Source organism: Psittacula echo, assembly GCF_963264785.1.
Source record: "Psittacula echo genome assembly, chromosome: 13".
NCBI classification, from domain to species: domain Eukaryota; kingdom Metazoa; phylum Chordata; class Aves; order Psittaciformes; family Psittacidae; genus Psittacula; species Psittacula echo.
In genome coordinates, this window is record NC_137749.1 from 3,981,605 (window position 1) to 4,006,108 (window position 24,504).

General features: G+C 47.9%; 2 protein-coding genes and 1 long non-coding RNA gene across 5 annotated transcripts; 1 reads left to right on the forward strand and 2 right to left on the reverse strand.

Annotated features, from left to right (window-relative positions):
• Positions 1 to 811: 811 nt before the first annotated feature.
• Positions 812 to 2,641, reverse strand: UBC (ubiquitin C). 2 transcript variants are annotated; one of them, XM_080628289.1, is made up of 2 exons: positions 2,518 to 2,641; positions 812 to 2,048 (listed from the first exon to the last, which is right to left on the reverse strand). In XM_080628289.1, the coding sequence occupies exon 2, from the start codon at positions 2,034 to 2,036 to the stop codon at positions 891 to 893; it is 1,146 nt and encodes a 381-aa protein (XP_080484415.1). In that variant the 5' UTR covers positions 2,037 to 2,048; positions 2,518 to 2,641; the 3' UTR covers positions 812 to 890. The 2 variants fall into 2 exon arrangements, with proteins under 2 accessions (XP_080484415.1, XP_080484416.1); XM_080628290.1 differs by having other exon boundaries at positions 2,480 to 2,582.
• A 68-nt stretch (positions 2,642 to 2,709) lies between these two features.
• LOC308226515 lies at positions 2,710 to 7,473 on the forward strand. 2 transcript variants are annotated; one of them, XR_013957906.1, is made up of 3 exons: positions 2,710 to 2,850; positions 3,289 to 3,399; positions 7,002 to 7,473. It is a non-coding gene; the product is annotated as an uncharacterized lncRNA (long non-coding RNA). The 2 variants fall into 2 exon arrangements; XR_013957907.1 differs by having other exon boundaries at positions 3,289 to 6,185; positions 7,002 to 7,443.
• DHX37 (DEAH-box helicase 37) lies at positions 6,100 to 23,112 on the reverse strand (the record flags this gene model as incomplete). The annotated part of the gene is made up of 28 exons (XM_080628288.1): positions 6,100 to 6,195; positions 7,489 to 7,679; positions 8,270 to 8,367; positions 9,221 to 9,294; positions 9,750 to 9,844; positions 10,207 to 10,344; positions 10,755 to 10,869; positions 11,266 to 11,438; positions 11,562 to 11,678; positions 11,950 to 12,074; positions 12,181 to 12,369; positions 12,771 to 12,877; positions 13,454 to 13,565; positions 13,999 to 14,231; positions 14,784 to 14,860; positions 15,096 to 15,234; positions 15,836 to 15,912; positions 16,319 to 16,414; positions 16,771 to 16,885; positions 17,384 to 17,485; positions 17,812 to 17,925; positions 18,015 to 18,111; positions 18,257 to 18,349; positions 18,947 to 19,095; positions 19,752 to 20,073; positions 20,806 to 20,918; positions 22,123 to 22,292; positions 22,995 to 23,112. 27 exons carry the CDS (start codon positions 23,110 to 23,112, stop codon positions 7,597 to 7,599), a joined length of 3,441 nt encoding a protein of 1,146 aa, XP_080484414.1. The 3' UTR covers positions 6,100 to 6,195; positions 7,489 to 7,596.
• Between the last annotated feature and the right edge of the window lie 1,392 nt (positions 23,113 to 24,504).

Genomic DNA, 24,504 nt, shown 5'->3' on the forward strand with positions numbered 1-24,504 from the left:
AAGGGGAAAACAGAAGACCCAGGAAACGACAGCCTGACCTCTGTGCCTGGCAAAATCCTACGGCAAATTCTACTGGAAAGCATGCTAAGGCACACGAAAAACACATGTGGTTGGACAACCACCACCATGGCTTCATTAAGGGGAAATCCTGCCTTACAGATTTGGTGGCCTTCTGTCATGGGGCTATGGAACTGATGGACACAGGCAAAGCAGTTGACTTCATCTACCTGACTTGAGCAAAGGTTTTGACACTGTCTCACACAATATCCTTGTCTTTAAACTGGAAGGACATCAATTTGATGGACAACTTCGCGGTCAAAAAACTGGATGGATTGCCACACTCATAGTCAACAGCTCAACGTCCAACTGGAAAGGGGTAACAAGTGGCTTAGCTTAGGGGTCAGTGTTGGTACTGATCCTGTTCATCTTTTCAACAACATGGACAGTAGGATTGAGAGTGCCCTCAGCAAGGCTGCTGACAGCACCAAGTTCTGTGGTTCAGTTGATGCACTGGACGGAATGGATGCCATACAGAAGGACCTTGACACATGTAAGAGGTGGCTAATCCCAACCTCATGAAGTTCAATAAAGTGCAAGGTCCTAGACCTGGGTTGGGGCAATTCCAGGCACAGCTACAGGCTGGGCAAAGGACTCAGGGGTGTCAGTTGATGAGAAAATGAACATGTGCAGGCAGTGTGCGGCAACATGTTCTAGTGTGAGGTATCCCTGCTCATGGCAGGAGGTTGGAACTGGATGATCTTAACGTCCTTTCCAACCCAAATCATTCTATGATTGTAACTTGAGACACGAGTTTTGTGGATGCAACAGCTTTATTGGAATGAACAAGTGCAGAGGAGCTTTTACTTAAACGCAAGGAATAATCAGGAGGTTCAGTTGCCGCCTCTCAAGCGCAGCACAAGATGAAGGGTGGATTCCTTCTGGATGTTGTAGTCGGACAGGGTGCGCCCATCTTCCAGCTGCTTGCCAGCGAAGATCAACCTTTGCTGGTCTGGTGGAATGCCTTCTTTATCCTGGATCTTGGCCTTCACATTCTCAATGGTGTCACTGGGCTCCACCTCAAGGGTGATGGTCTTGCCAGTCAGGGTCTTCACAAAGATCTGCATACCACCTCTCAGGCGCAGCACAAGATGGAGGGTGGATTCCTTCTGGATGTTGTAGTCAGAGAGGGTGCGCCCATCTTCCAGCTGCTTGCCAGCGAAGATCAACCTCTGCTGGTCGGGGGGGATGCCTTCCTTGTCCTGGATCTTGGCCTTCACGTTCTCAATGGTGTCACTGGGCTCCACCTCAAGCGTGATGGTCTTGCCTGTCAGGGTCTTCACAAAGATCTGCATACCACCTCTCAGGCGCAGCACAAGATGGAGGGTGGATTCCTTCTGGATGTTGTAGTCAGAGAGGGTGCGCCCATCTTCCAGCTGCTTGCCAGCGAAGATCAACCTCTGCTGGTCGGGGGGGATGCCTTCCTTGTCCTGGATCTTGGCCTTCACATTCTCAATGGTGTCACTGGGCTCCACCTCAAGGGTGATGGTCTTGCCAGTCAGGGTCTTCACAAAGATCTGCATACCACCTCTCAGGCGCAGCACAAGATGGAGGGTGGATTCCTTCTGGATGTTGTAGTCAGAGAGGGTGCGCCCATCTTCCAGCTGCTTGCCAGCGAAGATCAACCTCTGCTGGTCGGGGGGGATGCCTTCCTTGTCCTGGATCTTGGCCTTCACGTTCTCAATGGTGTCACTGGGCTCCACCTCCAGCGTGATGGTCTTGCCAGTCAGGGTCTTCACAAAGATCTGCATACCACCTCTCAGGCGCAGCACAAGATGGAGGGTGGATTCCTTCTGGATGTTGTAGTCAGAGAGGGTGCGCCCATCTTCCAGCTGCTTGCCAGCGAAGATCAACCTCTGCTGGTCGGGGGGGATGCCTTCCTTGTCCTGGATCTTGGCCTTCACGTTCTCAATGGTGTCACTGGGCTCCACCTCCAGCGTGATGGTCTTGCCTGTCAGGGTCTTCACGAAGATCTGCATGTTTCTCTGCAACTAGAACAACTCCACCTCAGTTTTGGTCCTCATCCTGCCCCAAGCCGTTGCTCGGCTCCCGGGGAACGCCCCTCCGCGACGCCACGCCCTACGCACACACGTCACCGCCCCACTTCCTGTGACGTAAGAGCGCAGAACGGCCCACATCCCCGTTCCCCTTCCCGCCCAGGGCGTCCGCCATCTTGACGGGCCTCTGCGCCTGCGCCGCCGCCATTTTGCCGGTAGCCGCTTGTATCCCCCCTCCGCCGCCCATCGCCCGCCCGCCGTGCTGCCGCTCTAACGAGACACACATATACACACACACGGCCCGCCCCAAGTCCCGCCATCTCCTCCATCCGCAGCCCATTCCCCCTCAACGTACACATACACCTCCCGCCCCGCCACCCAGGGAGCACCTAAGCCCTGCCACCGCCATGACAAACGACTCTAACCTCCGTCTATCCCCGAAGAAGCACAGCGGAGCACTCACCGAGAGGCCCACAAGCGAAGCTGACCGTAAAACGACTCTCACACGCCCACAACTGTGACTGCGCCACACATTCACGTCCTGCCCCCTATATAGCCGCTGCGGCCCCGCCCCTGAGGCTCAGATCACTCCGCCAGGCGCTACTTTTCCTGTGGTGCTCACCGCAGTTTTATCTGACGGCGGGGAGGGAAACGAGGCCCGGTAGCGCGGAGGAGTCAGCGCTTTGAGCGGTGAAATGGCGGGAGGCGGGAGGAGCTAGTGTGTGCCTGAAGGAGCGGGGAGGAAAACCTGGCATGAATCTAGTAGCCCGGAGCAGGAGGTGGCCGTGGTGCCTCAGTGAGCAGACCCTTCTCGATTTGTGGGACGCCCGCGTGTCTAAAGCTTCTTGTCAAAGCACTGCGTTTTATGTAGGGATTTAAACCCCAACAGTCCCGTTAGAAGCGTTCCAGAAGCGTGCTTCATCATGCTAGAGGGAAAGAAGCAGTGGAGGAGCATGGAGCCCCCCTCCCATCCCAGGACCATGACCTGGAGGGGCTGCCAGAGATGGGAAAGATGGGGTGAGGGACAGAGTAGGCCCGATGGATAAAGAGGTGCAAGTGCTGAAGATACATCTGAGGTAGAATCAGTGTGTGTATATATGTACAAATGGAGTATGTATCTAGGATAGAATGGAGTCTATAATTCAGGCCTAAGGCTTGCCACTGTGGTAAAATCAATCATAAATATAGATATAATAATAATAATGCCTATTTTTTATTCTATTCCCACTTGCAGAATGCCTTCTGGTAGATCTCTTGCACTCTTGGCTCCTGGTCCACCCCAGTCAGACTGCACGGCGATCCAAGCACACAGCTGAGCACAAACGGGGCTTTGTTCGCAGGACTGGTGAGATGTTCAGTTCAATCCACCCCCAAAATCCTTCCTTTGCCAGCACCCAAGGAAAACGGCTGCCTTCCAAACGGACACAGATGACACCCAGCACTGCACACCAGTAGGAAGGGAGCAGAGGCCCAGCAACAGCTTTGTGATTGGTTTGAGGGAAACTCACTTGCCTTTGCCTGACACACAGAGCTTTTATAGGAAGTGAATGCTCAGCCTTGGCTGCTTTGTGTTTGTATTGAAACTTAGCATTGCGATAGTAATAATAATCTCAAACACCCGGGGTGGTTAGCTGAGGAAAAAAAGATCCACTAAAGTATTTTGTTTCCTTCACCGTGGTTTATACTGTGTGCAGTTGGAGTTTTATAAACATGGAAGATTGGAATAGTCTTTCCACTTTAGGTCTCTCATCTGAAAGAGAATAATGATGATAAGCCTATTCTTTTAGTTACAGAGTGAGCATGCAGAACTGCTCTAAAAATAGTTACGTGGCAGTGTATTTCGTGACAAGATAGAGTTTTGTAACGATGAAATTGAGATGATACAGCGCTGTTCTTCATCTCATTAGGGTAATTGGCCATTGAGCATCCTGAGTGAGTTTGTACCTGATGCCTGAATCAAATGGTGGAGCAGCACTCTCCTAAATGTTCAGATTTGCATTGTATTCAGATTGCAAGGCAGACATCGGGCCGGGATGCCGCAGGGTCCTCCACTGCCCCTGGCTGGTTTGCAGAGTGGTGCTTTCCCCAGCTGGGAGGGGCTTTCTGTGAACAAAGCTGATCTGTGTTCCCCCTGCACTCTGTACCCTTTCAGGACAAGCTTAGTGAACAGTAGGAGGTTGGTCCTAACAGACCATGACCTATTTTACTGGCAAATACTGATTTCCTGTGCCAAAGTCTGTTATTTTGTGCCTATAACTACAAAATCCCTGGGGTAAGAGCCCTCTCTTTTCTCACATTCATGTGTAGGGTATATTCCTGAAGTACAGCTGCCTAGAGGGGATCCTGTCCAGGGAGCTAGTTACAACAGGGGTCTTCACATTTAACAGTGCTGTAGCCAAACGTTTGGCTCAAAATAACTAGAAATAACACTAGTAAATAAATAGCACAAGGAACCTTTCAGCTGCTCTGGCAGGAAATGTCATTTTATATGTCACAAGTCAGCTCTCTGGTAACTGAACAGGGCAGAAAAAGCAGCTGGTAACTGAACTGTATAGATAAAAGCTGTTTCAAGCTCTACATGGGCTTTGGTTTCTGTTGTTTCCAAGAGCTTCTCCAGCCTGCTTCAAGTGGAGCCAGGTCAGCCTGCAAGGGGCTGCCCTTCCTCCTTTTGGCCTGCTCTGCCTGTGCAGGGCCTTAGTGTGGCAATGAACTACCTGGAGAGACACAAGAATTGTGTATGTGTAGTCCTGAGGAGAAACAAGTGACAAAAAAAAGGCTTTTTGGGCAGCATGCTCACAGTGCAGTTTAGCGTTCCGTGTGACGCGGCAACCTTAACCCCGTGTAAAACAGATCACAGGGATGGAATAGAGAATAAATGAGGCAGGCAAAAGTGGAGATGCCGGGGATTGAACCCGGGACCTCATACATGCAAAGCATGCGCTCTACCGCTGAGCTACATCCCCACACCCGATGGTGCTTTTTTGTCTGCCGGCCAGCTTTGCCCACGACGGAGCCACACTCCCGCCGCTGCCGTGCGGGGTAAACCGGGAGCTGGGTGTAAACCTCAGGCAGGTCTTAGCAGTGCAGGAACACTCTGCGTTCGCACACACGCAAACGTGGGTTCGTTTTGTTTTTCCTCCGGAAATCAGAAAATTCCGTCACGAAATTGAAAAATAACTTCAAACAAAAAAAATTCCATAACCTCCCCGTCGGGGAATCGAACCCCGGTCTCCCGCGTGACAGGCGGGGATACTCACCACTATACTAACGAGGACGGCTTATCAGCGAAGTTCCATACGCGCCGGCCCATCCCCGCGCAGCACACTCCGCGGGGAAACGCATTCTACCGCGCAATGCCCCGCATGCGTGAGCGCCCGCGGAGATGTTCAGCACAGAAGCCCCTCGCCGGGGCCTCTCGGCGGCAAAAAGACCCGCTGTCACCTGCGGTGATGAAAAAATAGTTCTGCCGAAACCCGGGATCGAACCAGGGACCTTTAGATCTTCAGTCTAACGCTCTCCCAACTGAGCTATTTCGGCGGGCACAGAGCCGCCCGCTGGCCGCGGTTAGGACCCCGCCCAGCGCACCCGTGGTGTTACCGTGGTAACAGGTGACAGTGGTGCCCGTGGGCCCAGCCGCTGCCCACTCCTTGCACCGCACTGCTTTACACCCCGCGGGGCGGGGACGGGACCCCGCAACCCCCGGGTACCAGCAGCAGCCGTGGCAGCGGGGTGCTCAGAACGCACCCTGGGAGGAGCGGCGGACTCCGCTCCCCTTCACCGGCATAAAAAGCAGCTCTGCGGCCATACCGTGCCCGCTGCGGGGTGTGTCGCGGCCGCTCGCCTGTAGGCCCCGAGGTTCCACGTCCGCGTCGCAAGTGCGGAGACAAAAGTAACAGACCTCCCCGTCGGGGAATCGAACCCCGGTCTCCCGCGTGACAGGCGGGGATACTCACCACTATACTAACGAGGATGGTCACGGGAAAAACCTTCAGGCCTTGCACTGTAAGGACACGGTCGCCGCCAGCCCCGGCCCTGTCCTACCGGCGCTGGAGCTCGGTGCGGAGCTGAGCTGAGCTGAGAGGAGCGGAGCGGAGACATGGTCCCGCTAGTCCCGACGTGCGGCTGTATCGTGTATGTATTCCTGTGCGGGGAACGAAAACATAATAAGGGGATGTAGCTCAGTGGTAGAGCGCATGCTTTGCATGTATGAGGCCCCGGGTTCAATCCCCGGCATCTCCATTTCTTTTGTTGTGGAAAGCTTGTGGTTTTGATTTCCTTTCACCCCATTTACCCAAAGGAGCCATCATTCGTTAACAGACTCGGTGGTGTCCTTTTCTTTCTTCCTTCCCATAAGCACAGCTGCAATTCGTGCTAAAGAAAGCAGCCCAGCCAGGAGTTCACAGCACTCTCGTGCCTGTGGTTGCTGCTAAACACTACCCCACTGCAACACTTACATGATAATACTCAGCCATACCCAGGCTATTTTCCTTCTTGCTCAAAAATGAAAGTTGCTTTCACCAGCATTAAGCATTTTTAACCCTTGTGTCCTGGTCTGAAGTGCATGGGAGTAGTGGGAACACACATCTAGCCCCTTCTGGGGCTGGGTTTTACCAGCTTCCTCCAGAACGTGGGGGCAGATGTCCCACCTTCTCAGAGCTGGCAGAGGAAAGGCACCAGGAAATACAAGTGCTTGCAGCAGCAACCCAGGGATGAGGAGAGATTTGAAACCAAAATTACTGAAAGCAAGATTAATGGAGACTCTAGATTCATTGCAAACTCCTCGAGAAGCAGGAAAACCATTAGGAGCACACTGGGACTTCGTCATAGCAGCCTCTTGCTGCTGTGTTTTGGATTTGCGACTAACAGTGTTGATAACAAGCGGGTGTTTGGGCTGCTGCTGAGCAGTGCTTGCACAATGTCAAGGCTTTCTCTTTTCCCCTCTGCAAGGTGGCTGTGGGTGGACAAGATGCTGGAAGGGGACAGCATGTAGGAGGTGCTGAGCGCCTCGACATCACTGGGATTCTTCATCTTCTCTTCACTAATTAAACCATCTTCATCTCTACCCACGAGTCTTCTCACTTTTGTGCTTCCTGTCACGCAGAAGGGACAGGGATTGCGTAAGGCTGAGGGGCTGGGCAAGGTCAACCCACCAAGAGGACCAAAGGTTCAGCCTAGGGCTGAATCTGCTGTCACTGCCAAGGTCTGGAATGCCCCTTATTGCAGCCCAAGAACTATACACATTTATTATAGTCCATGTGACTAATATAGTCCAAAGAGAAGCTTCAGATAAAAAAACCCAATCTGTAAAATGCAATGGATAAAATTATCCAAACATTAATATTACAAAATTACAATTACCAGCAAAACCACTGGTAGGGCTTCCAGAAACACAGAGGGCTTCCTAGAAAACCAGACCAACACTCAGTTTGCTTACAGAAAGCTACTGCTAACGGTTAGCAAGTCCATCTGTGTCAGCAGATTTCCAAGGAAACCCAAGCTCCCGAAACGTCTTGGAGAAGAGTCCATGAAGAAGTCAGACACTTCACTGTGGTACTGGTGGCCACTTCTGGGCTAGATCATCATGCATGGCTTCGGGGACCCACTGACGATAGGCTGTGAGCAAATCTGGAATGAGAGTGGGGAGCAATTACATGGCTGCGGGGTCAGGGACTGGAGTGGTTCTGCTGGAAAGACAAAGTCCTGCAGCCTCACAGGCTGACAGCAAGAACCAGCCTTCCACCACTGCTGCAGCTTGGGGACCTGCATGCAGATATAGAAGTGCCAAGTGTGGGAGAATGACTGTGAAAGCCATCACCGCATCACTTTGCTGCTGTTTCCATGAAGAACTCTCACAATCTGTGCCCTAAAACTGAACAAAATCCATTTTACCTGGAAGAACCTTTCCCTGCACCCACTGACAGTACCATCACAGTGTGATTTTTCAGAAGCACAAACCAAACACTTTAACTGTGGTTGGAGCTAGAGGGAAAAAAATCATCTTAAAATACAAATAAATGTTGCTTTCTAAAGTACAAGCAACTCCAGTTCTTCACCAGAACGATGACACACAGCACTGCTGATTCTGGTAAGAAAACAGCAAATATTTGGAGTTTATCAAGTGAAATAATCCATTTTTTTAGTTATAATTCAACAGTGTTGGTGGCACTACAAAACCTGCACTGATATGACCAATAATTAAGCAGCAGAACACTTACATTTAGGATTTTTCTTCCATGCAGCCAGTAAAGCATCACGATTATCACAATTTTCTGCCACTAAAGCCTGCAGGAGGGCTTCTGTCCTGGGCTGAAGTCTACCAAAATAAAACAGTGCATTAAAACAAAGTTCATTAGCACAGTTCAGCAAAGTATTCCAGCATTCAGCTTACCTTTCTGAATCCATACTCCTAGTGGTTTTTAAAGGGCGAAACATAGATGTAGAAACACAAAATTCACTAGAAATAAGTTTATTCCCCCTACTAAAACTTTCTGTTGTTAAATGGAGCAGCAGGCTGCTCTTCTTGCTGGCAGCATGCAGCTGCATAGCACACGGGAGAGCACAAAGGAATCAACAGGTCCCATGCTGCACTCTGAACCGACTACACTAGGGAATAACTTTGCAATTGTAGGACCCTCGGAAAAGATGAGTCACTTTTAAGAAAGCCTTTCCAATCCTGGCATCTCTCAGCTCCATCAGAACTCAGAAAGCTCATTTTGGTAAGGAAGAGAGCACACCAAGGGACACAAGGGAAACAACAGCTGACAGTTTTTTCGAGGGTCACAGCTCTGTAAGTGTCATCAAGAAAAACATGGTCTGTTGGAAACATGTTTCTGAAAAGAAATAAACCCAATGTAGTTGGCCCAAGCACAAAGAAAAGCAAGGAAAGCAGTTGTGCCCATCAGTTTCTTACTGTGTGAGCAATTTGTGTGCATGAAGCAGCCCGCAGAGGTCAGTGTGACCAGCAGGTTGTGTGTGCGCTTCCACACTGCCCTCACAACCCCCAGTTCTCTTCAGACATAGTTTTTCTTGGTAAGAAAACGCATTTTCCTCTCCTGCAGCTGCAGCCAAGATCCCTATCGAGGACACCCCTCCCAGCATTCATTTTCTTTCATTTTAAAGGAAGTTAAAAGCGTTTGGTGGAGCCAAACTTCACTTTAACAACTTACTTGGCCCATGTCTTCAGCATTATGAGGGGACTGGACAGCAGACACTTGCTATAGGATTTCAACTTCTTAATAACCTGGAAGATTTGTTATAACAAGTACATAATGAACAAGGTAAATTAATTGTTCTGTGGAAACAACCATTAACGAACTTGTACAACTACAGACATCCATCCCATATTCTCTATTACCATCTCTCTCCCATCCATGCCACCATACAAATCTTGTCCTGACTGGCTTGCTAGATGACTCTTGGGTCTCAGAATGGACAAAGACATGAGCTATGGCTTTTTTCCTCTGAAAACCAGGACTTAAATTTGCGAGTCTCTTTCACCCAGATGATGATTTTCATGCTGCTTTATATTTTAAGGATATCTTCCCCATTCCACAACTTTACCAAACTCCTCCAGCCACCAGCAAGTTATGAGGAACGGGCATGCACACAAAGGAGGAAGTCACAAGGGTCCTCATCTCCAAAAACTGGGCTACAGACTTACTGATTCCATCAAGGAAGCAGCTGGAACATGCTCACCTTCCCTTCAAGCAGGAACCTGGCAAAGTATTTGTAGCGATCGATACCTTCTGGGTAATCGACTTCCACAGCAGGGAGCTCCCAGCTAACTCGGTCTGGAAAGAAGGATCACACTGAGTCCCTTAAATGCTCAAAAAGGAGGGTCCATTGCCAAGGGAGACATGCAACAAAGGTGCTAAGAGAAGTGGGGAGGCTACTGCCACCAGCCAGCCAGCATTGCTCCTTCACAGGGGCGGCAGATGGGCACAAAATGCCAGTACCAGTGGAGAGATGCTGATATTTAGATGCTACTAATCCCATAGAGCTACTCAAACCATGGTTAAGCTTTCTGACCAGTCCAAGCTGAGCTTGACCTTTCTGCTCTGCTGACAGTCTTGTTAAAAGCAGCATTACAATAACTTTGTATACTATATATAACTATATAGAACTACTGAATGATACTTTTCAAGGCACTTACGAAAGACACTTGGTCTGTGACACCGAACTCGGCCTGTTTCAGGGCAGTAAGATGGAGGAGGATTTTCCAGAGGCTTCCCAAAGTGGCAGTATGGTGGCAACAGGGCTGGAATCCACTCAGGTTCAACTGCAGACACACCTTAGGAAGGGAAAACACACACCTGAATGCAGGCTTGCTGCCAAGGGTCACCACTCACTGAGTGAATACACTGCATTGCAGAATCTCATCTCCACACATTCACTTGTATCTCATTTTTCAAGGCAACTCTTTATTGTTCTTGTTCAAAGACCAGCCATAGGGAGCTATTGCTGACAGGGCTGGAGCAAAGCAGCTATTTCAGAAGCTGAGCTTTGCTCCAGCCAGTTTTGCTGGACAAAGAATAAACCAGGCCAATTTATCCCCTGATCCAGACCTAGAAAGCTAAGGATCCAAACCCCCAGAGGCACGACCACTGTTTAAGGAGAATGCTTCAAGGGAAACATTCTGCCTAAGGCACTTCTGAATTCCTCCCCATACTGCAGAACAAGCAGGGACTGCAGCAGCCTCACCTTTCATATACAGCTTTGTAGTCTCAACAATTTCCTGATACACCACGAACTCTGGGAGTTGTTTGAAGAGGACTGAGCTTGGATGGATGAACACAGGGTCTTCCAGGAGAGCAGTCTTTAAGAAAGCACAAGAAGATTGAAGCAGAATAAGACAAGTTACTGGCAATCCAATCTCTTGATTGCATCCAATTTTAGTCTCTCTTAGATGTACCTTTATATGGTTTCCTTAAGTGATGGAGGGTTTTAATAACCCCATCATTTTCTACATCAGGAGATGTAGATGTTCTCAGGAGACATCAAGCACTTTGCACGTCGGACTAATGCTAATTCTTGGCTCTATAACAATTCCTACCTGAGGACCGGGAAATTGCAACACTGGAAACTTAGATTGCATGAGGAGCGGTTGTAGAAAGCCAGCACATGCAGCTCCATTGCTATATCCAGCCATAAGCCCCAGAGTGTCTTTCTGCCACACAGGGGAAGAGGAATTCAGTCAATTCAAGCTGTTTACCTTATAGGCATTTTTCCACTTGTCATCCAGGAGCTCTTCTGCCTGAACCCTTCGGGCAACGTGATCCCCCAGCCCTGCCAGCACGATCTGTCTCAAGTAAGTTGCTTGAGCTTCTGTTGGGGGCTTCATCTTTGGATCAACATAGAGACCAGCATCAGTGCAGACTGAGTTCACTGTAAGGGGAAAAAAGAGGAGTTAAGATTCAATAGCAAACTAAAGGTTGCAACAAACAGCCCTGTTGATTTGTCACCCCTGAAAAGAGAATAAACAAGGCAGCTCCTCTCAAGCCCCCTTACCTGCTGTTGTCAGCTGTCCTCTCAAGCGCCGGATTTCCAGCATGGCTTTGTATCGGAGCCCACTTTCTTCACAGAATTTCCGGGTGCACCCAGCATACTCACAGGCCCCCACTGCTCCTGGAAGTGAAGTCAGGGAGAGAAATTACTTAGACAATCATCTCTCCAAAGAAAACCAACTGTGGGACAGTGGTGTCATAGTCAACACATGCGTACTGCAGTTCCCATTTGTCATTAGCCTGGGACACTGGCAGAATGCCCAGAGAACAGCCTAGAAAATGTACTGCTGGACTCAGTCCTGCAGTGTGAGGCTGTCTTTGCTTGTATGAAGCTAAGAGGGAGGAGGACAGAATGGCAGTTAACAGTACAGGGAAATCACTCTCTGCAATACCTAACATCACCATCAGGTCTCCAAGCTTCTGCATCGGCCCTTGCCCAGCCCAGATCCTTTGCATTTGTAAAAACCTGGCTTTCTTCCCCTTCAGCTCCACTGCCTCTTCCTCACTTACTGCTGGCCTAAAAGAAACACAAAACAGCATAAATGAACATTGTGCTTAGGTGCAGAAGGGCCTCAACGTAAGAGAGACAGCTGTGACAAGTGATGTCAGGTTAACTCACTCACCTGTCTAACTCCTCGAAAAGCTCCCGCACAGTCATTGCAGACACTATGGTGATGCTGTAGGGCAGGCAGTCGTGCTGCCTGCTCAATGCCAACATCTTTGCATAGCGGGGGGCAACAGGAAAAGTGGCCATTATTCTCCCCAGGGGACTAATAGGGCAACTCAGCTTTGCTGCCAGCTGCTGCTTCAGCCTGGGGGAGGAAGAGAAAAGTGATGTAATGCAGTGACTTCTGCATTAGAGCGAGTTTGTGTTTCTGGTTTTAGAAGCCCCATTCATGTCATGTGTTTTCTCTGATTTTGTTATGTGCTGGTCCCAAAGGCTGGGGAAAGATTCATATTCCTCATGCAGCTCCCACTTGCCCTGAATGGCACACTGCTAGCACAGTCTTTCTGTGCCCAAACACGCCCAGGGACCAATAAAACACACAAAGGTAAACCTAAGACTGTTAAAATGCTGCCAGTCTCTGCCAGCACATCCTCAAATGCATGGCTGGGATGGAAAGCTGGCAGGAGGACAGCAGTGCCACTGCCTTGATAGTGGAGTCTGTGCAGCAGCACTAAGAGGGAATTTGTGGGGGACCACAGATGTTACCTTCCTGTCATAGGGGGTTCCTTCAAGGCACCCAGGGCTATCAGCAACTCCTCAGCTGCTGCAAGTGCTTCTGTTGGAGGTGGTGTTGGGAATGGGAAGTTGATTACCTATGGACAGAGAGAGAAAATACTTCTCAGTACATCACTGACACGGCTCCTACTGAAAAACAGTGTCTGAACGCAGTAAGAAGTCCTGGAAGGGAACAAAACCCTTCCCTCTGGATACACACCAAATAAAAACAGTTAGGATGTTTGCCAGGAGCAAGAGGAAAGGACATATAATGGGAGGAAATGCTTGGAACAAAAACATTAGGAAACAGGAATACCAGCGTTACCCTGAGCTGCCACTGACTCCAGGCAACGCCTAGGGTGGGCTGCTTTAAGGTCTTTCTGCTTTCTGAGAGTGCTTAAGTATCTCCAAAACACAACTCCTGTTTGGACAGGGCTTTTTTGCTACTAAAAATATAAGAAAGCTCTTATGACCTGAACAAACATGTCTGTTAAGGCCTGGTAGAACTCATACAAGCTTCTATGATTTACAGAACCAAAATCAAGTCCCAGCATCCTAATTTCTAACACAAGGCAGAGCCTCAAGCAATGATGGTAAAAGACATTTTGTGCCTCTGGCTCCAAGGGGCAGCCACTTTAATGAGCACTGTAGTACAAAGCAGATATACACCTCACCTTTTCTATATTTAATGCCTTCATTTGCAGAATCAAATCTTCTACTGGTCGCTTTGTTATTTCAGGAGCAGAGAATTTCTCAAAGTCCATGAAGACCGCTGAGGAGTATAACCTAGTAAACCAGAAATGCTGCTTAGAGACTTAGAATAAATCTTAACTCAAAAGATATGCAAGGGATTTATAAAACAGGCAGCTGTGGGTGCTATTTAGATAACCATGTCATTATTTCCATGGTTGGGGCATACTGCGTTATTCACAAAAAGGTGACTTGGCTTGAATTGAGACCCATGCTATTTTGGCCACCACAATGAGTTTTCAGCAAAAGAAAGGCCCCCAAGAAGCCAAACTGTCAAACCAACATCACCAGTGACAGTCCACGTTTGGCTTCACCTCTTCTATTTGAATGAAGAGCAGTCAAACCCAACAGGTTCCAAGCACCACTAGGTCCTTGTGAAAGGGGCAGCAGGACAAGGGAAGCCATCCAATTCACAGACACTCATTGGGCTTTTTGTTCCACCTAACCCTCTCCCCAGCAGGCAGCTAACCTGTAACAGTGCCCTGGCTCTGTCCGGCCAGCCCGGCCTGCCCGCTGGTTGGCTGAAGCCTGAGATATCCAAGTGATTCTGAAAGATGAAACCCCAGTAATTTTGTCATAGAAACGTTTCTTGACCTTTCCACAATCAACCACGTATTTGATGCCTGGGATGGTAAGAGATGTTTCAGCCACGTTGGTGGCTACAACACACAGTCTCGTGCCAGGAGGAGGAGGCCTAAATACCTACAAGAAACAGATGGGCATGTGAAATGCACTGCCAACAAAAGAGACAGGCAGTCAACCTGGATGGGTTGCAAAGGGATGACCAAGCATATGGCATTGCAGGTGAAACCCAAGGGTGAGACCAAAGACTTAACAATTTGTCTCCAGTTCCAGAGTGTTCTATCCAGCTCAGTTAATCCCTCAGAAACACCCACAGGTCCTCCAGGTGGAGCAGACACCAATGTGAAGTTGTATTCAGACATACTCCAAAGCCCAAGAGGAAATGGAAGAGTAACTGACTGTCGGCAATGGGATCTAATTTGAACTCATTCTACCATGCTGCAGGATTGTCACTCTTTATCTCTCTCAACCTGCTGAATTGGCACATAAAGGAGATCCCAGCCCCAGCAAGCCCAGTTCCGATCCCATTCCAACTCACCCACTGGGCCATTCAAGTCTGCCCAATGATGGCAGTCCAAGATGGATATTGTAACTCACAAAACATGTGACTTTAGACAATAATCACACATATCTGTAAGGATCATTTACTCATTCTGACAACAAATTCTTTACCTTTGCTTGTTTCTCTGGTGCTAGCAAAGAATAGAGTGGGAGCACATAGAGTGGAAGGGACAAATCAGACTTCTCATCTGTGAAGAAACCAATATTGTTAAGTACACAGTAAGTCAACTTCTAGGCTTAATCCCTACAATGTCTTCACAAACACCACTTCATTTAAAACCAGTAAAACACTTGGTACAAAGCTGAAGCTGGAAAATCTTAATAGCTTTTCCATGACACAGGTCAGCAAAGGCCAACCAGCCTATGTTGCACATTCCACAGGTGACAGGAGATACGGAATTCTGATTTCATTAAGTGCCAAACCTTCTTCTGAGTCTCCATCTCCTAAATCCAGGTCAATATCAGACCCTGCCATATCATCATCAGTTTCAGTGTCTCTGTCTTCATCTCCTTCATCCACTGGTACAACAGAGTAATTGTCCAGATCAATTTTGGGGAGCACCTGAGAAAGAGAGGAAAGATGACCACAGAGCATTTTAAAGGGGGGACACAAACAGCACTTTTCATTGCTTTGAAAGCTGAGCACTTACTCCAAACATTTGTTGACCTGAAGGTGACAGAGGGATTGAGAGATTCTACTTGTATTTTAAGGCCAAGGTTCCAATATCAGGGGACAGTATATCTAGAACATCAAGATCTCTGGCTAACAAAGTGCATGTAGGACTTGTGTGGAGCCAACCCTTCATCCTTGACACCTTGACAGATGCATCAGTCCCGATTTTGGGTAACAGCGAGATGAGGAGCAGCCCTGGAGCCAGGAAGTCTGGAACTCCTTCCATTAAAGTTTTAATGGTCAATACTCAACCAAAATCTCCTGGCTATAATATCCAGGGCCACATTTTAGCACTCTGCTGCTCATAATGCAGCAGTTATCAGTGTAGGCAGCATTACTGGATTTCCTGAGGGGGACATACGTAGGCTACAAGGCTCCGTGCAAGCCTTAAACAGCCTGGTGAGAAACACAGCTATGCAGTAGTGCTGTCTGGCAGGGAGATACCTGCTCCCTCCTGTCTCTGGGAGGAATTCTACCCATCACACATTACCATAACTTTCTTCTGCTTCCTTGATTTCTTGAATTTTCTCATTTCTTCCACTGAGTCTTCTTTGTCATCATCTCCTCCTGCAAACACAGTGAAATTACTGTTAGCTGAGCATGCTTTCCTCTCAGAATACACAGTGGCAAGAGTCTGGTCCCACTCCCATCTTTCTGGGGATGCAAAAAGTGTCACAGTATGAAATAAGCAAATAGTCACATTGAAGGCAGAGGGTACAGGAATGGCACAAGAGTTTAACATTATAATTCCATTTAGGAACCACACAGCAACTGTATGCCTTGAGGTTTAGGACGCGATTAGCTGAGCTATATTAGGATTTGACTTTCTAGTCATCTTGGGAAATTCCATTAGCCTGAAATAAAATAGCCACCAACAGGCAGCAGTGTTCCTGCTTTAATTCACAACCAACAGAGCAAGTGAAGAAATGCAATGAATCGTTGAGCCTAACAGTCCTTTATTCTACAGCATTACCTGCAGTGTTGTTTTTCTGGAATGGAAAGGCTTTCCTTAGCCTTCTACAGAGAGAGTGTACTTCTGCCTGGCCTGTTAAAAACACCAAAATCCCACCTGCAAGAGAAGAGATCACTGTCAACCTCAGCATAGGTATTTCACCTTGGAAAGCTTCAGATCTTGCTCTTGATAAGTCAGGTTGAATATACTGCAAAGTAACAAGGAGGAGCAGGGTGTTAGACTGCATCTGTCTTCTACTACTCCCTCAAGAAGCACACAAATGTAACCATGATTTAACTGAAGGGTAATTTTCACATGAAAAGCCTAGGTAAAAGAATACATCACTGCAGTTCCATGTCCAAGTTACAAAAACCCTCACCCCAAAACAAAGCATAAACCCAACAAAAACAACCCAGAAAACTTTAGACACGTGAAGTGTAAAGTATTTGAGAGGTTCTCAGCAGTGACCTTACCTGAGGGCAACATCCGATGGATTTTACACACCTTTCTGAAGCACTCCCCACTGTAGTCATCTAAGGGGGTTTTCTTGTTAAAATGAACAGTTACAGGGAATTGCCTTGCATCTACCTAGGGAGGGAATACAAGCAAGGGATTACTTGCTGTTGTAACTCCAGCACAACCATTACAGCATTAACCGGAGAACTAGAAAAGCTCACCCTGTGTTTCTATTCAGCTCTTGGATTTGGTAATCTACAATACACCAGACCCACAGAAGTGACCACTGTTGTATACCCTAAACACTGCAAAACCAAGCTGCAAGCTGTAACTGTTCTTTCAGATCAACTCAGACTGAGGTTTGCTAGCTCTGCTGAAGTGTAACGTACAGTTTTCAAGCTAATCAGATTCTGCTGGGGCAGTTTTCTGATAAAGGTGGGAAGAAAAACACTGAGTCCCCAAAGAAACAATGGTCTAAACAAAATAACTGTTTTAAAGTTGATATCTGAAAGATTTCAGGCCCAGCTGGAAAGATCAGACTGCCCCTAGTTTTTAATTGGCCTTATCAAGGAAGCCCTCCCTTTATTTCAGCCATTGGGCTAATGGAGACCCCAGTGAGGAGGACAATACCTGAATAACCGGAGGTGTAACAGAAAACAGCTTCTTGTTATCGGTGAAATCTTCAACACGAAGGGTGGCTGACATAATGATCAGCTTCAGTGGCAACCCTTTCTGCAGGGACACAAACGTGTTACTCCGTGCCTGAAAGCATGCGGTGGGTAAACTACACAGCACACACACAGAGCTTTAAGTTTCCTGCACCAAAACACTCAAAGTCGAAGACAAAGAAAGCACCATGTCAAGTGACAGAGGAGACACAGCTTCAAATGCAATGTGTTTTAACATGCATGAAACCCCAACATTATGACTCTTATGTTTTCCATCAGATTTCTGTTACCTTCCTCACCACAGAGTCCCTCCTCGCACAAAGCCTCTTCATGTCCAACATTCCCTCCCCAGCACACCTGCGTCCAATACAGAAGTACTGCTTCTCTTACCTTCTCCCGAAGAGGCACGATGCGAGACAAGAGGCCTATCAAGATGTCTGTGTACATGCTCCTCTCATGAGCTTCATCAATAATAACAACTTTGTACTTTGAAAGCAGAAAGTCCTGAGAAGAGATCAATTTTACCACATGAAGCCTCTCTTCCAGCTGTACAAAAGACTTTCTTTTCGATAAAACAGAAGTCAAGATCTTACCTTCTGAATTTCTTTCAGCAGCACACCATCTGTCATGAACTTAATTTGTGTTTCATCTGTAACATTGCCTTCATATCGGATTTGATATGAAACCACTCTGTGAGGAAATACCAGGGTAGCCACAAGAAAAAGCACGGGGAGAAACAGAAAACTCAATGAACAATGTGCAAGATTTGAGTCTATGACACACACAGAGCATCTCAGTGTTACCTTCCTAGCAAGGTCTCAGCTTTCGTCCTCACCTGTTTGACAAGTTCATTTCCCTAGCGACTCGCTGGGACATGGACACTGCAGCCACACGTCGAGGCTCAGTGATCCCAATGGCACCGTCTGAACTAGAAGGAGGAAGGAAAGAAAAGGAGGAGTTGTTTGGCTGCTTGCTTTAAAGAGAGAAAAACTCAGAAGATGACAACAGGATTTCTGCAGGATGGCTCTAAATTAAGAAGCATCACTCAAGTCACTTATAAGAAAAAAACAGAAAGGAAGCGTTGGGATTACCCTCCTACTTATTACATGCACATGGAACTGAAGATGCATGTATCACAGGAAGTTTTTTCCCCCAAATGCTGTCTCTGTAATTCCAGCTCACTGAACTCTGGACATCCCTCTGGCAACAGGGCTCATTTCAGAAGACACTCAGGCTGGGGCAGCAGCAGCACAGAAGCTGGATGCACCCTGATGCAACTTGCAAGAAGCATTTTATGAGGTGCCCAAGCTTAGAGGTTTCAAAGACTGCTTATGTAGAGAGACTGTTGCAAGTCAGCCTAAATCCCTTCAGACTTTTTAGAAGCCCATTCAACACGGCCACTGCCACTGCACAGACCAGGTTCAGTTCAGCCATATCAAAAGAAAAAAACAATCAAAATCCCAAGTAACTGAGCTCAGCTTGAATTTTCTTATTACACCTGCTGCATATAAAAGAAGATCCATACCTGGCGTAGCCAGCTTCATAGAGAAACTGAGGGACTTGTGTGGTTTTACCGCTTCCCGTCTCTCCACAGATGATCACAATGGGATTCTCATTAATGGCTTCCATGATGACTTGCTCTTCAGCAAGAATTGGAAGCTTTAGTCTTGCTTCCTAAATAATATAAACCACAGGATTGGGAACTGTTACCTTCCTCTGATTCTAAAACTCACAAGAAGGAATTCTACAAGCTTTGTGGCTGGAAAAGCTCTGAACCAGTTAACACCACACCATCAAGAACCAGAGCCCTCAGAGCAGCTTCCCAGAAAGCAGCTGGCAAGCCCTGCACTTCATTTGTGAACTTTCAGAGTCCCTCGAGTTTATTAATATAGCACTTCAAGGCAAAACTCATTTCACAACTCTGTCTCATCTGCGCAGACACATGCAGAGCTCTCCCCTTTCCTACAGAACGCCCTACCTACACCAAATGGAACAAAATTATCCAGCCGATGATACAGCATAATGCAGAGCTGACGGTGACTTCACAAGATCTTCCAGTGAAGAACACTAAAAGCCTGCTAATGAATTCTACATTTAAAACTAGAGACAAATGCTTACATCCTAAAACAAAACTAGTTTTTCTTCTGCTAGATTAGACAGGCTTAAAGCTCAGATGCACATGTACACCCTGCCAGGATGAGCACCCTAACTGCACACTACTGCCACGCTGTATTAGCAAGAGACAGAAGATAGTGCTGCAGCATCTGCAGTGACCTAATCTGATGGCAAGTGCTGTAATTTCCAACACCCCGCTGTTCACAGAGCCCTACCTGAATCTCAGGAGACCTGTCCACTGGAATGAAAACCGCAGGCTTGCAAGGCACTTTGCTGGAGGCTGGCTGGTGAACTGGCACACTAGGACCAGCCGGCTGCTCGTTCATCTCTGCCACCTTCACGCCTTCCTCTGGCTTTTCAGCAGTGTTCACATCACTGGCTGAGGACTTTTCTATTCCTGGTTTCTGCTCTTCCTTCTCCTCGTCAGAACTACTGGGTTCTTCCTCAGGCTCTGACTCTGAGCTGTGTCTTCTCTTGTATGCACCGCTGACGCTCCTGATCTTTTCAGGTTCAACAGTGCTTGGCTCCTGCATTATCCTAGAACAAAACACCAACACATGAGCTACGTTTCAGCCAAACTTCTCCAGGACCTCAAGCCAGGCACATCTACACAAACCAGGCAAGTCACATCATCAGAAGTCACTGCCTGAGCCCCAACCCACATTTCACTCAACAGCCAAAACTTCTACACCTCGGGTGCAGTGCAGCACGTGAAGACGTTACCCTGAGGTTAACCCAGTTCTCCAAGGATCCCCACTCCTAAGTTTCTCACAGCTCTGCTAGGCAAAGCCTTGGCTGACCCAATGGCTGGATTCATATCTAAGCATGCTTTATACTGATATTTATTCATTTCCTCAGAAGACATCGCTGTAGTTTAATTTATTTCAACTTCTGCCAAAATGCAGCTCTTGCTAAATCCAGTAACTAAGCGCTGCATCAGTCAACACTTTCCAATACGACAAAAAAGTTTAGCCACCAGTTATGTAGTTCAGCCTAATTTATAAGAGTACAGAGATGTAATTGCTACTCAGCTCATCCCCTACGAAAAGGAAGACCAAGTCACTTTAAGCAACATCTTCTCAAAAGGATGACAATCAATAGCAACCATATTATCAGATAAACCCAGAAAATTGTCTAGCTCCATCCATTCTGAACAACCTGTGTGCAGGAAGAAGGAAATATATCCAGCAAAAAAGAAAAGGTAAGAAGGTTGCAAAGTTTTCAACCACAGCAATAAGCAAGAATGGCTCTTTCCAAGGAACACTTTACCTTTTGGTCTGATACATGCGCTTCCCAGTACCCAGTTTGGAAGTCGTGAACAGCAGTTTCATTTCTGCCTCAGAAGCTTGGACCTCATTCAGCTTGCTCAGCAACTCAGCTCGCTATTTCGGGAAAAAACTATCAAAATCAGTGCTTATTTTCACCAAGAAATTATTTCAAGATCTATGCTTGAGTTTTAAAGGCTCTGCTCTGGCAAACCTCACTGTGAGGTTGTAAAGGTATTTATTTCTGCTGCTACATGGTCAGTCCTCCCTGATGAGGATTTCAGTCCTGCACTGGAAACACAGGCTTGACCCTTCACCACTGCAACGAAAAGCTCAGCTGCACCCTTCAAACAGCAGCAAAGAAAATGGACTTGGACTGAAATACCGGAGCAAGGGCCAGAGCAGTGGAGGGCTCCCTTCAATTCCCTTACATGGGACGTAGCGCTGGCAGGAGTTGGCTGCAGTTTTAAACTACCTCCAAAAGCAGGGTTGGTTTGTTAAAGCCATTTTTCAGATACTAAAACAAACAGGAATTTTCCCTGGAAAGCTTTGGCAAAGACAGAAGGGCTCTGTCTGCATAAAAGAAATATACTAGAGCTGGAGATACGCATCTCAGAAGCACCAGAAGAGTTAGGGGTGCATCCAGCTTTGCATTTTGCAACAGAACAAACCTTCTCACGCAACCTGTTTCGCAGAATGCTTTTAAAGTACAACTTCATTTACCCTGCTAGTGATGTACTTCATAACACAAATCTATTTGGTCAGGGTCAAAGAGAGAAGTGGAACCAGGACCCAGAAATGATGTATTCCTGGAACACGTGAACCGCTGAGAGGGAGGGGAATCCCCATTAGAGTTCATGGAATCGTATCGTAGAATCACAGAGGGGTTTGACTTGGAAGGAAATTTAAAGCTCATCCAGTTCCAACCTCCTGCCATGGGCAAAGACACCCTCCACTAGAGCAGCTTGCTCCAAACCTGTCCTCAAAAGTCCATGGCTGGTGCCGCATCTTTGCCAAAACACCCAGGAAATGGATGGCTGACACTGTTGTAATATAACTCCTGAACTTCAGCACCTGCATGTCCTTGAGGCACCCCTGATAGTTCACATCCCAAAAAGCTCTTGCTGGCACTGCACAGCAGTCACCCCACCTCTGGCTTTTCACACCAGCAACGCAACCACATCACATACCACATACCATCACTGCCAGTGTCACAGCACAAGGAAAACCTCCAGAGGTGCTCACTGACATGGACCATTTCCATACATTATCACCTGGCCGGAGGGCGCAAAGCTGGAGTCCCCAGCAAGCAGCACCATACCTGTTTCTTCTTTTCCTTCTGCTCTAAAATCTTCTGCAGGTGTTTCTTCTGTTTCTTGCTCAGGGGTTTCTTCTGCCGTTGCACAACACTGGCCACTTTTTTCTTCTTTGCTTTCTTTGCTGGCAGGACCAGGGCATTGCTTTCATCGATTCCCTTCAGCGTTACTTCATCTGAAAACACACATTCGATCACCCACTGGTGCCAGGCGGATTATTTGCAGCACAACAGGCTTACCACAAACCAGACCAGATTTAGCACTTTGAAACAAACACAACCCTCATCTCCAGCCAAAAATAAATCCCTTATCAACAATAACGGTAAAAAGCCCGTAAAAGGGTGACTCTAGGCCTTCTCTCAGGTGCTTCCTAAAGTTGTGAGGGTAATTTTCATTGACTTACACAACACCACTACAAAACTTCTGCCTTTTTGACCACAGGCAGAGCAGCCTGGGACATGAGTGTCTTGGGACGCCAGAAGTAATTTTTAATACTAAAAACTTCTGTTATTAACGTTTGAATGACGACAGCAGTATAATGAATGTGGGGTTTTAAAAGCGATATTTGAGAATGCAAATGCTAAACGTAAGAATATTCTTAATAATCGCTTTGACGAAGATTTGCTGAGATGCAGTAACTGCTTCAATAGAGCTACAGACGCAAGCCCTGTAAGAGGCTCTAAACTAACTTTAACGCTTCCAACAGAAGCACAGTAGAACTACAGCACAGACACGACGCTAATTCTAATCTCAGCAGCTCTAATCTCCCTCCAGCGCCGTTCACAGCCCAGGTTCGCAGTAACGAACACAGCGCGCAGGACGCGGAGCGCCGGGCCGGGTGCTCCCGGCTCAGACTGCAGGCCGGGCTCCGCCGCACCTCCCAGCTCCAGCGGCAGCTCCAGCGGCAGCTCCAGCGGCTCGGCGGCGGGCGGGGGCTGCGCCGTGCCCGGCTGCACCCGCGCCTTCCAGTTGTGCCGGCGGCGCGCGCGGCCCATGGCGGCGGCTGCAGCGCCTGCCCCAGCGGCAGCAGCCACACGTGAGCGGCCACCGCAGCTTCTTCCGCGGTACGGCACCTCTCGCGAGAAAGGGCCGCGGCGCCGCGCGCAGGCGCAATTCTCTGGCTTGGCCCTGCGAGGCGGGATCCGGGTCCTCCCGCCCGCCCGCTGAGCCCGTCTCCGCTGCCTCCCAACCGGGCGGGCATCAGGTCGGGCTCCGGAGCCTCTCCCGCATGAGCCGGCAAAACCAAGCCAAGTGAAGCTGTGAAGGGCAGTCAGTGCTCAGTGCAACGTCCCGGTACAGGTTTATTGTAAGCTTTGTCACAACAGCACGGCCGGTCAGTGAAACTGGCCTACAGATAGGTAACTACACAGCACATGGAGTGGGCATCCAGAGAACTCATGAATAAAGGCAGGTATAGCTCCGTAAAAAAATCAGTCCCGCAGACTTCTAACGACTTAGTATTAGCAGTGGAAGCCAATGTTTCCCTATGGATCATATGTCAAAAGTCTACATATGCCATCTCTTCAGACCAAATTAATTTGTACATAACCACAACCATACAAACCCAAACATTATCTTGAAATCCTAAATGGAATCACAAACATCAGTGCGGATAACAAGTGCAACCACAGCAAATACCACTTGTGGGGGAAAGGAAAAGCTCAGTTTTGAAATGTGCTGTTATCACAGTTCAACGGAGTTACCCAAAAGTTTAAAATACATGCGGATACAATAAAATCTTTTATTTTCCAACCCAGACGAAGAGAACTTAACGGTCATTTACATCATTAGCTGCCAAATACAGATCAGTACGTGAGGCAAATCACACTTATAAACTTCTACACCATCAAAGAGCTAGGATTGATACTGGTCTATTTTCCACACTAACGATGCAACAAGTCTTAAAAAGCAAATCACAATTTGCAGGACGCGCTACTGAAGTACAGCACTGAGTTACACCAGGTTTACACATTGCACTCTGACACCCAAAACCACTTTGAGAAGCGTTACATTCCACGCACAGCACATCAGCTATCGCGAGGCGAGGTGCGTACTTCCAAAGAAATTGCAATGGGCATTAAGTTTAGTGAAAATCAATGTGTTGAAAATATTACAGCAGTTTCAATATTAGGTCTGAAAAGTACACCGTTTAACACATGAAAGATCCTACCAGAATGTCTGACACTGGACAGCCTGGAGCCCATCTGAAACAGGTACACCAGGGATGTTCGTTCAAGCAGACCCTGCAAACAGGAGGTCAATAATGGGAACCGTTTTGGCAGAGCTGCCCTGGGCACTGTGGCCAAACAGGGTGCTCTCTGTGGCTACCTGAGCCTCCCCATCACAGCCTGCACCAGGGAGCGCAGTGATCCTGCTGCCTGCCCCTG

Coding starts and splice junctions, on each gene's coding strand:
- UBC (XM_080628289.1), bottom strand. CDS start 2,036: ATGCAGATCTTCGTGAAGACCCTGACAGGCAAGACCATCACGCTGGAG.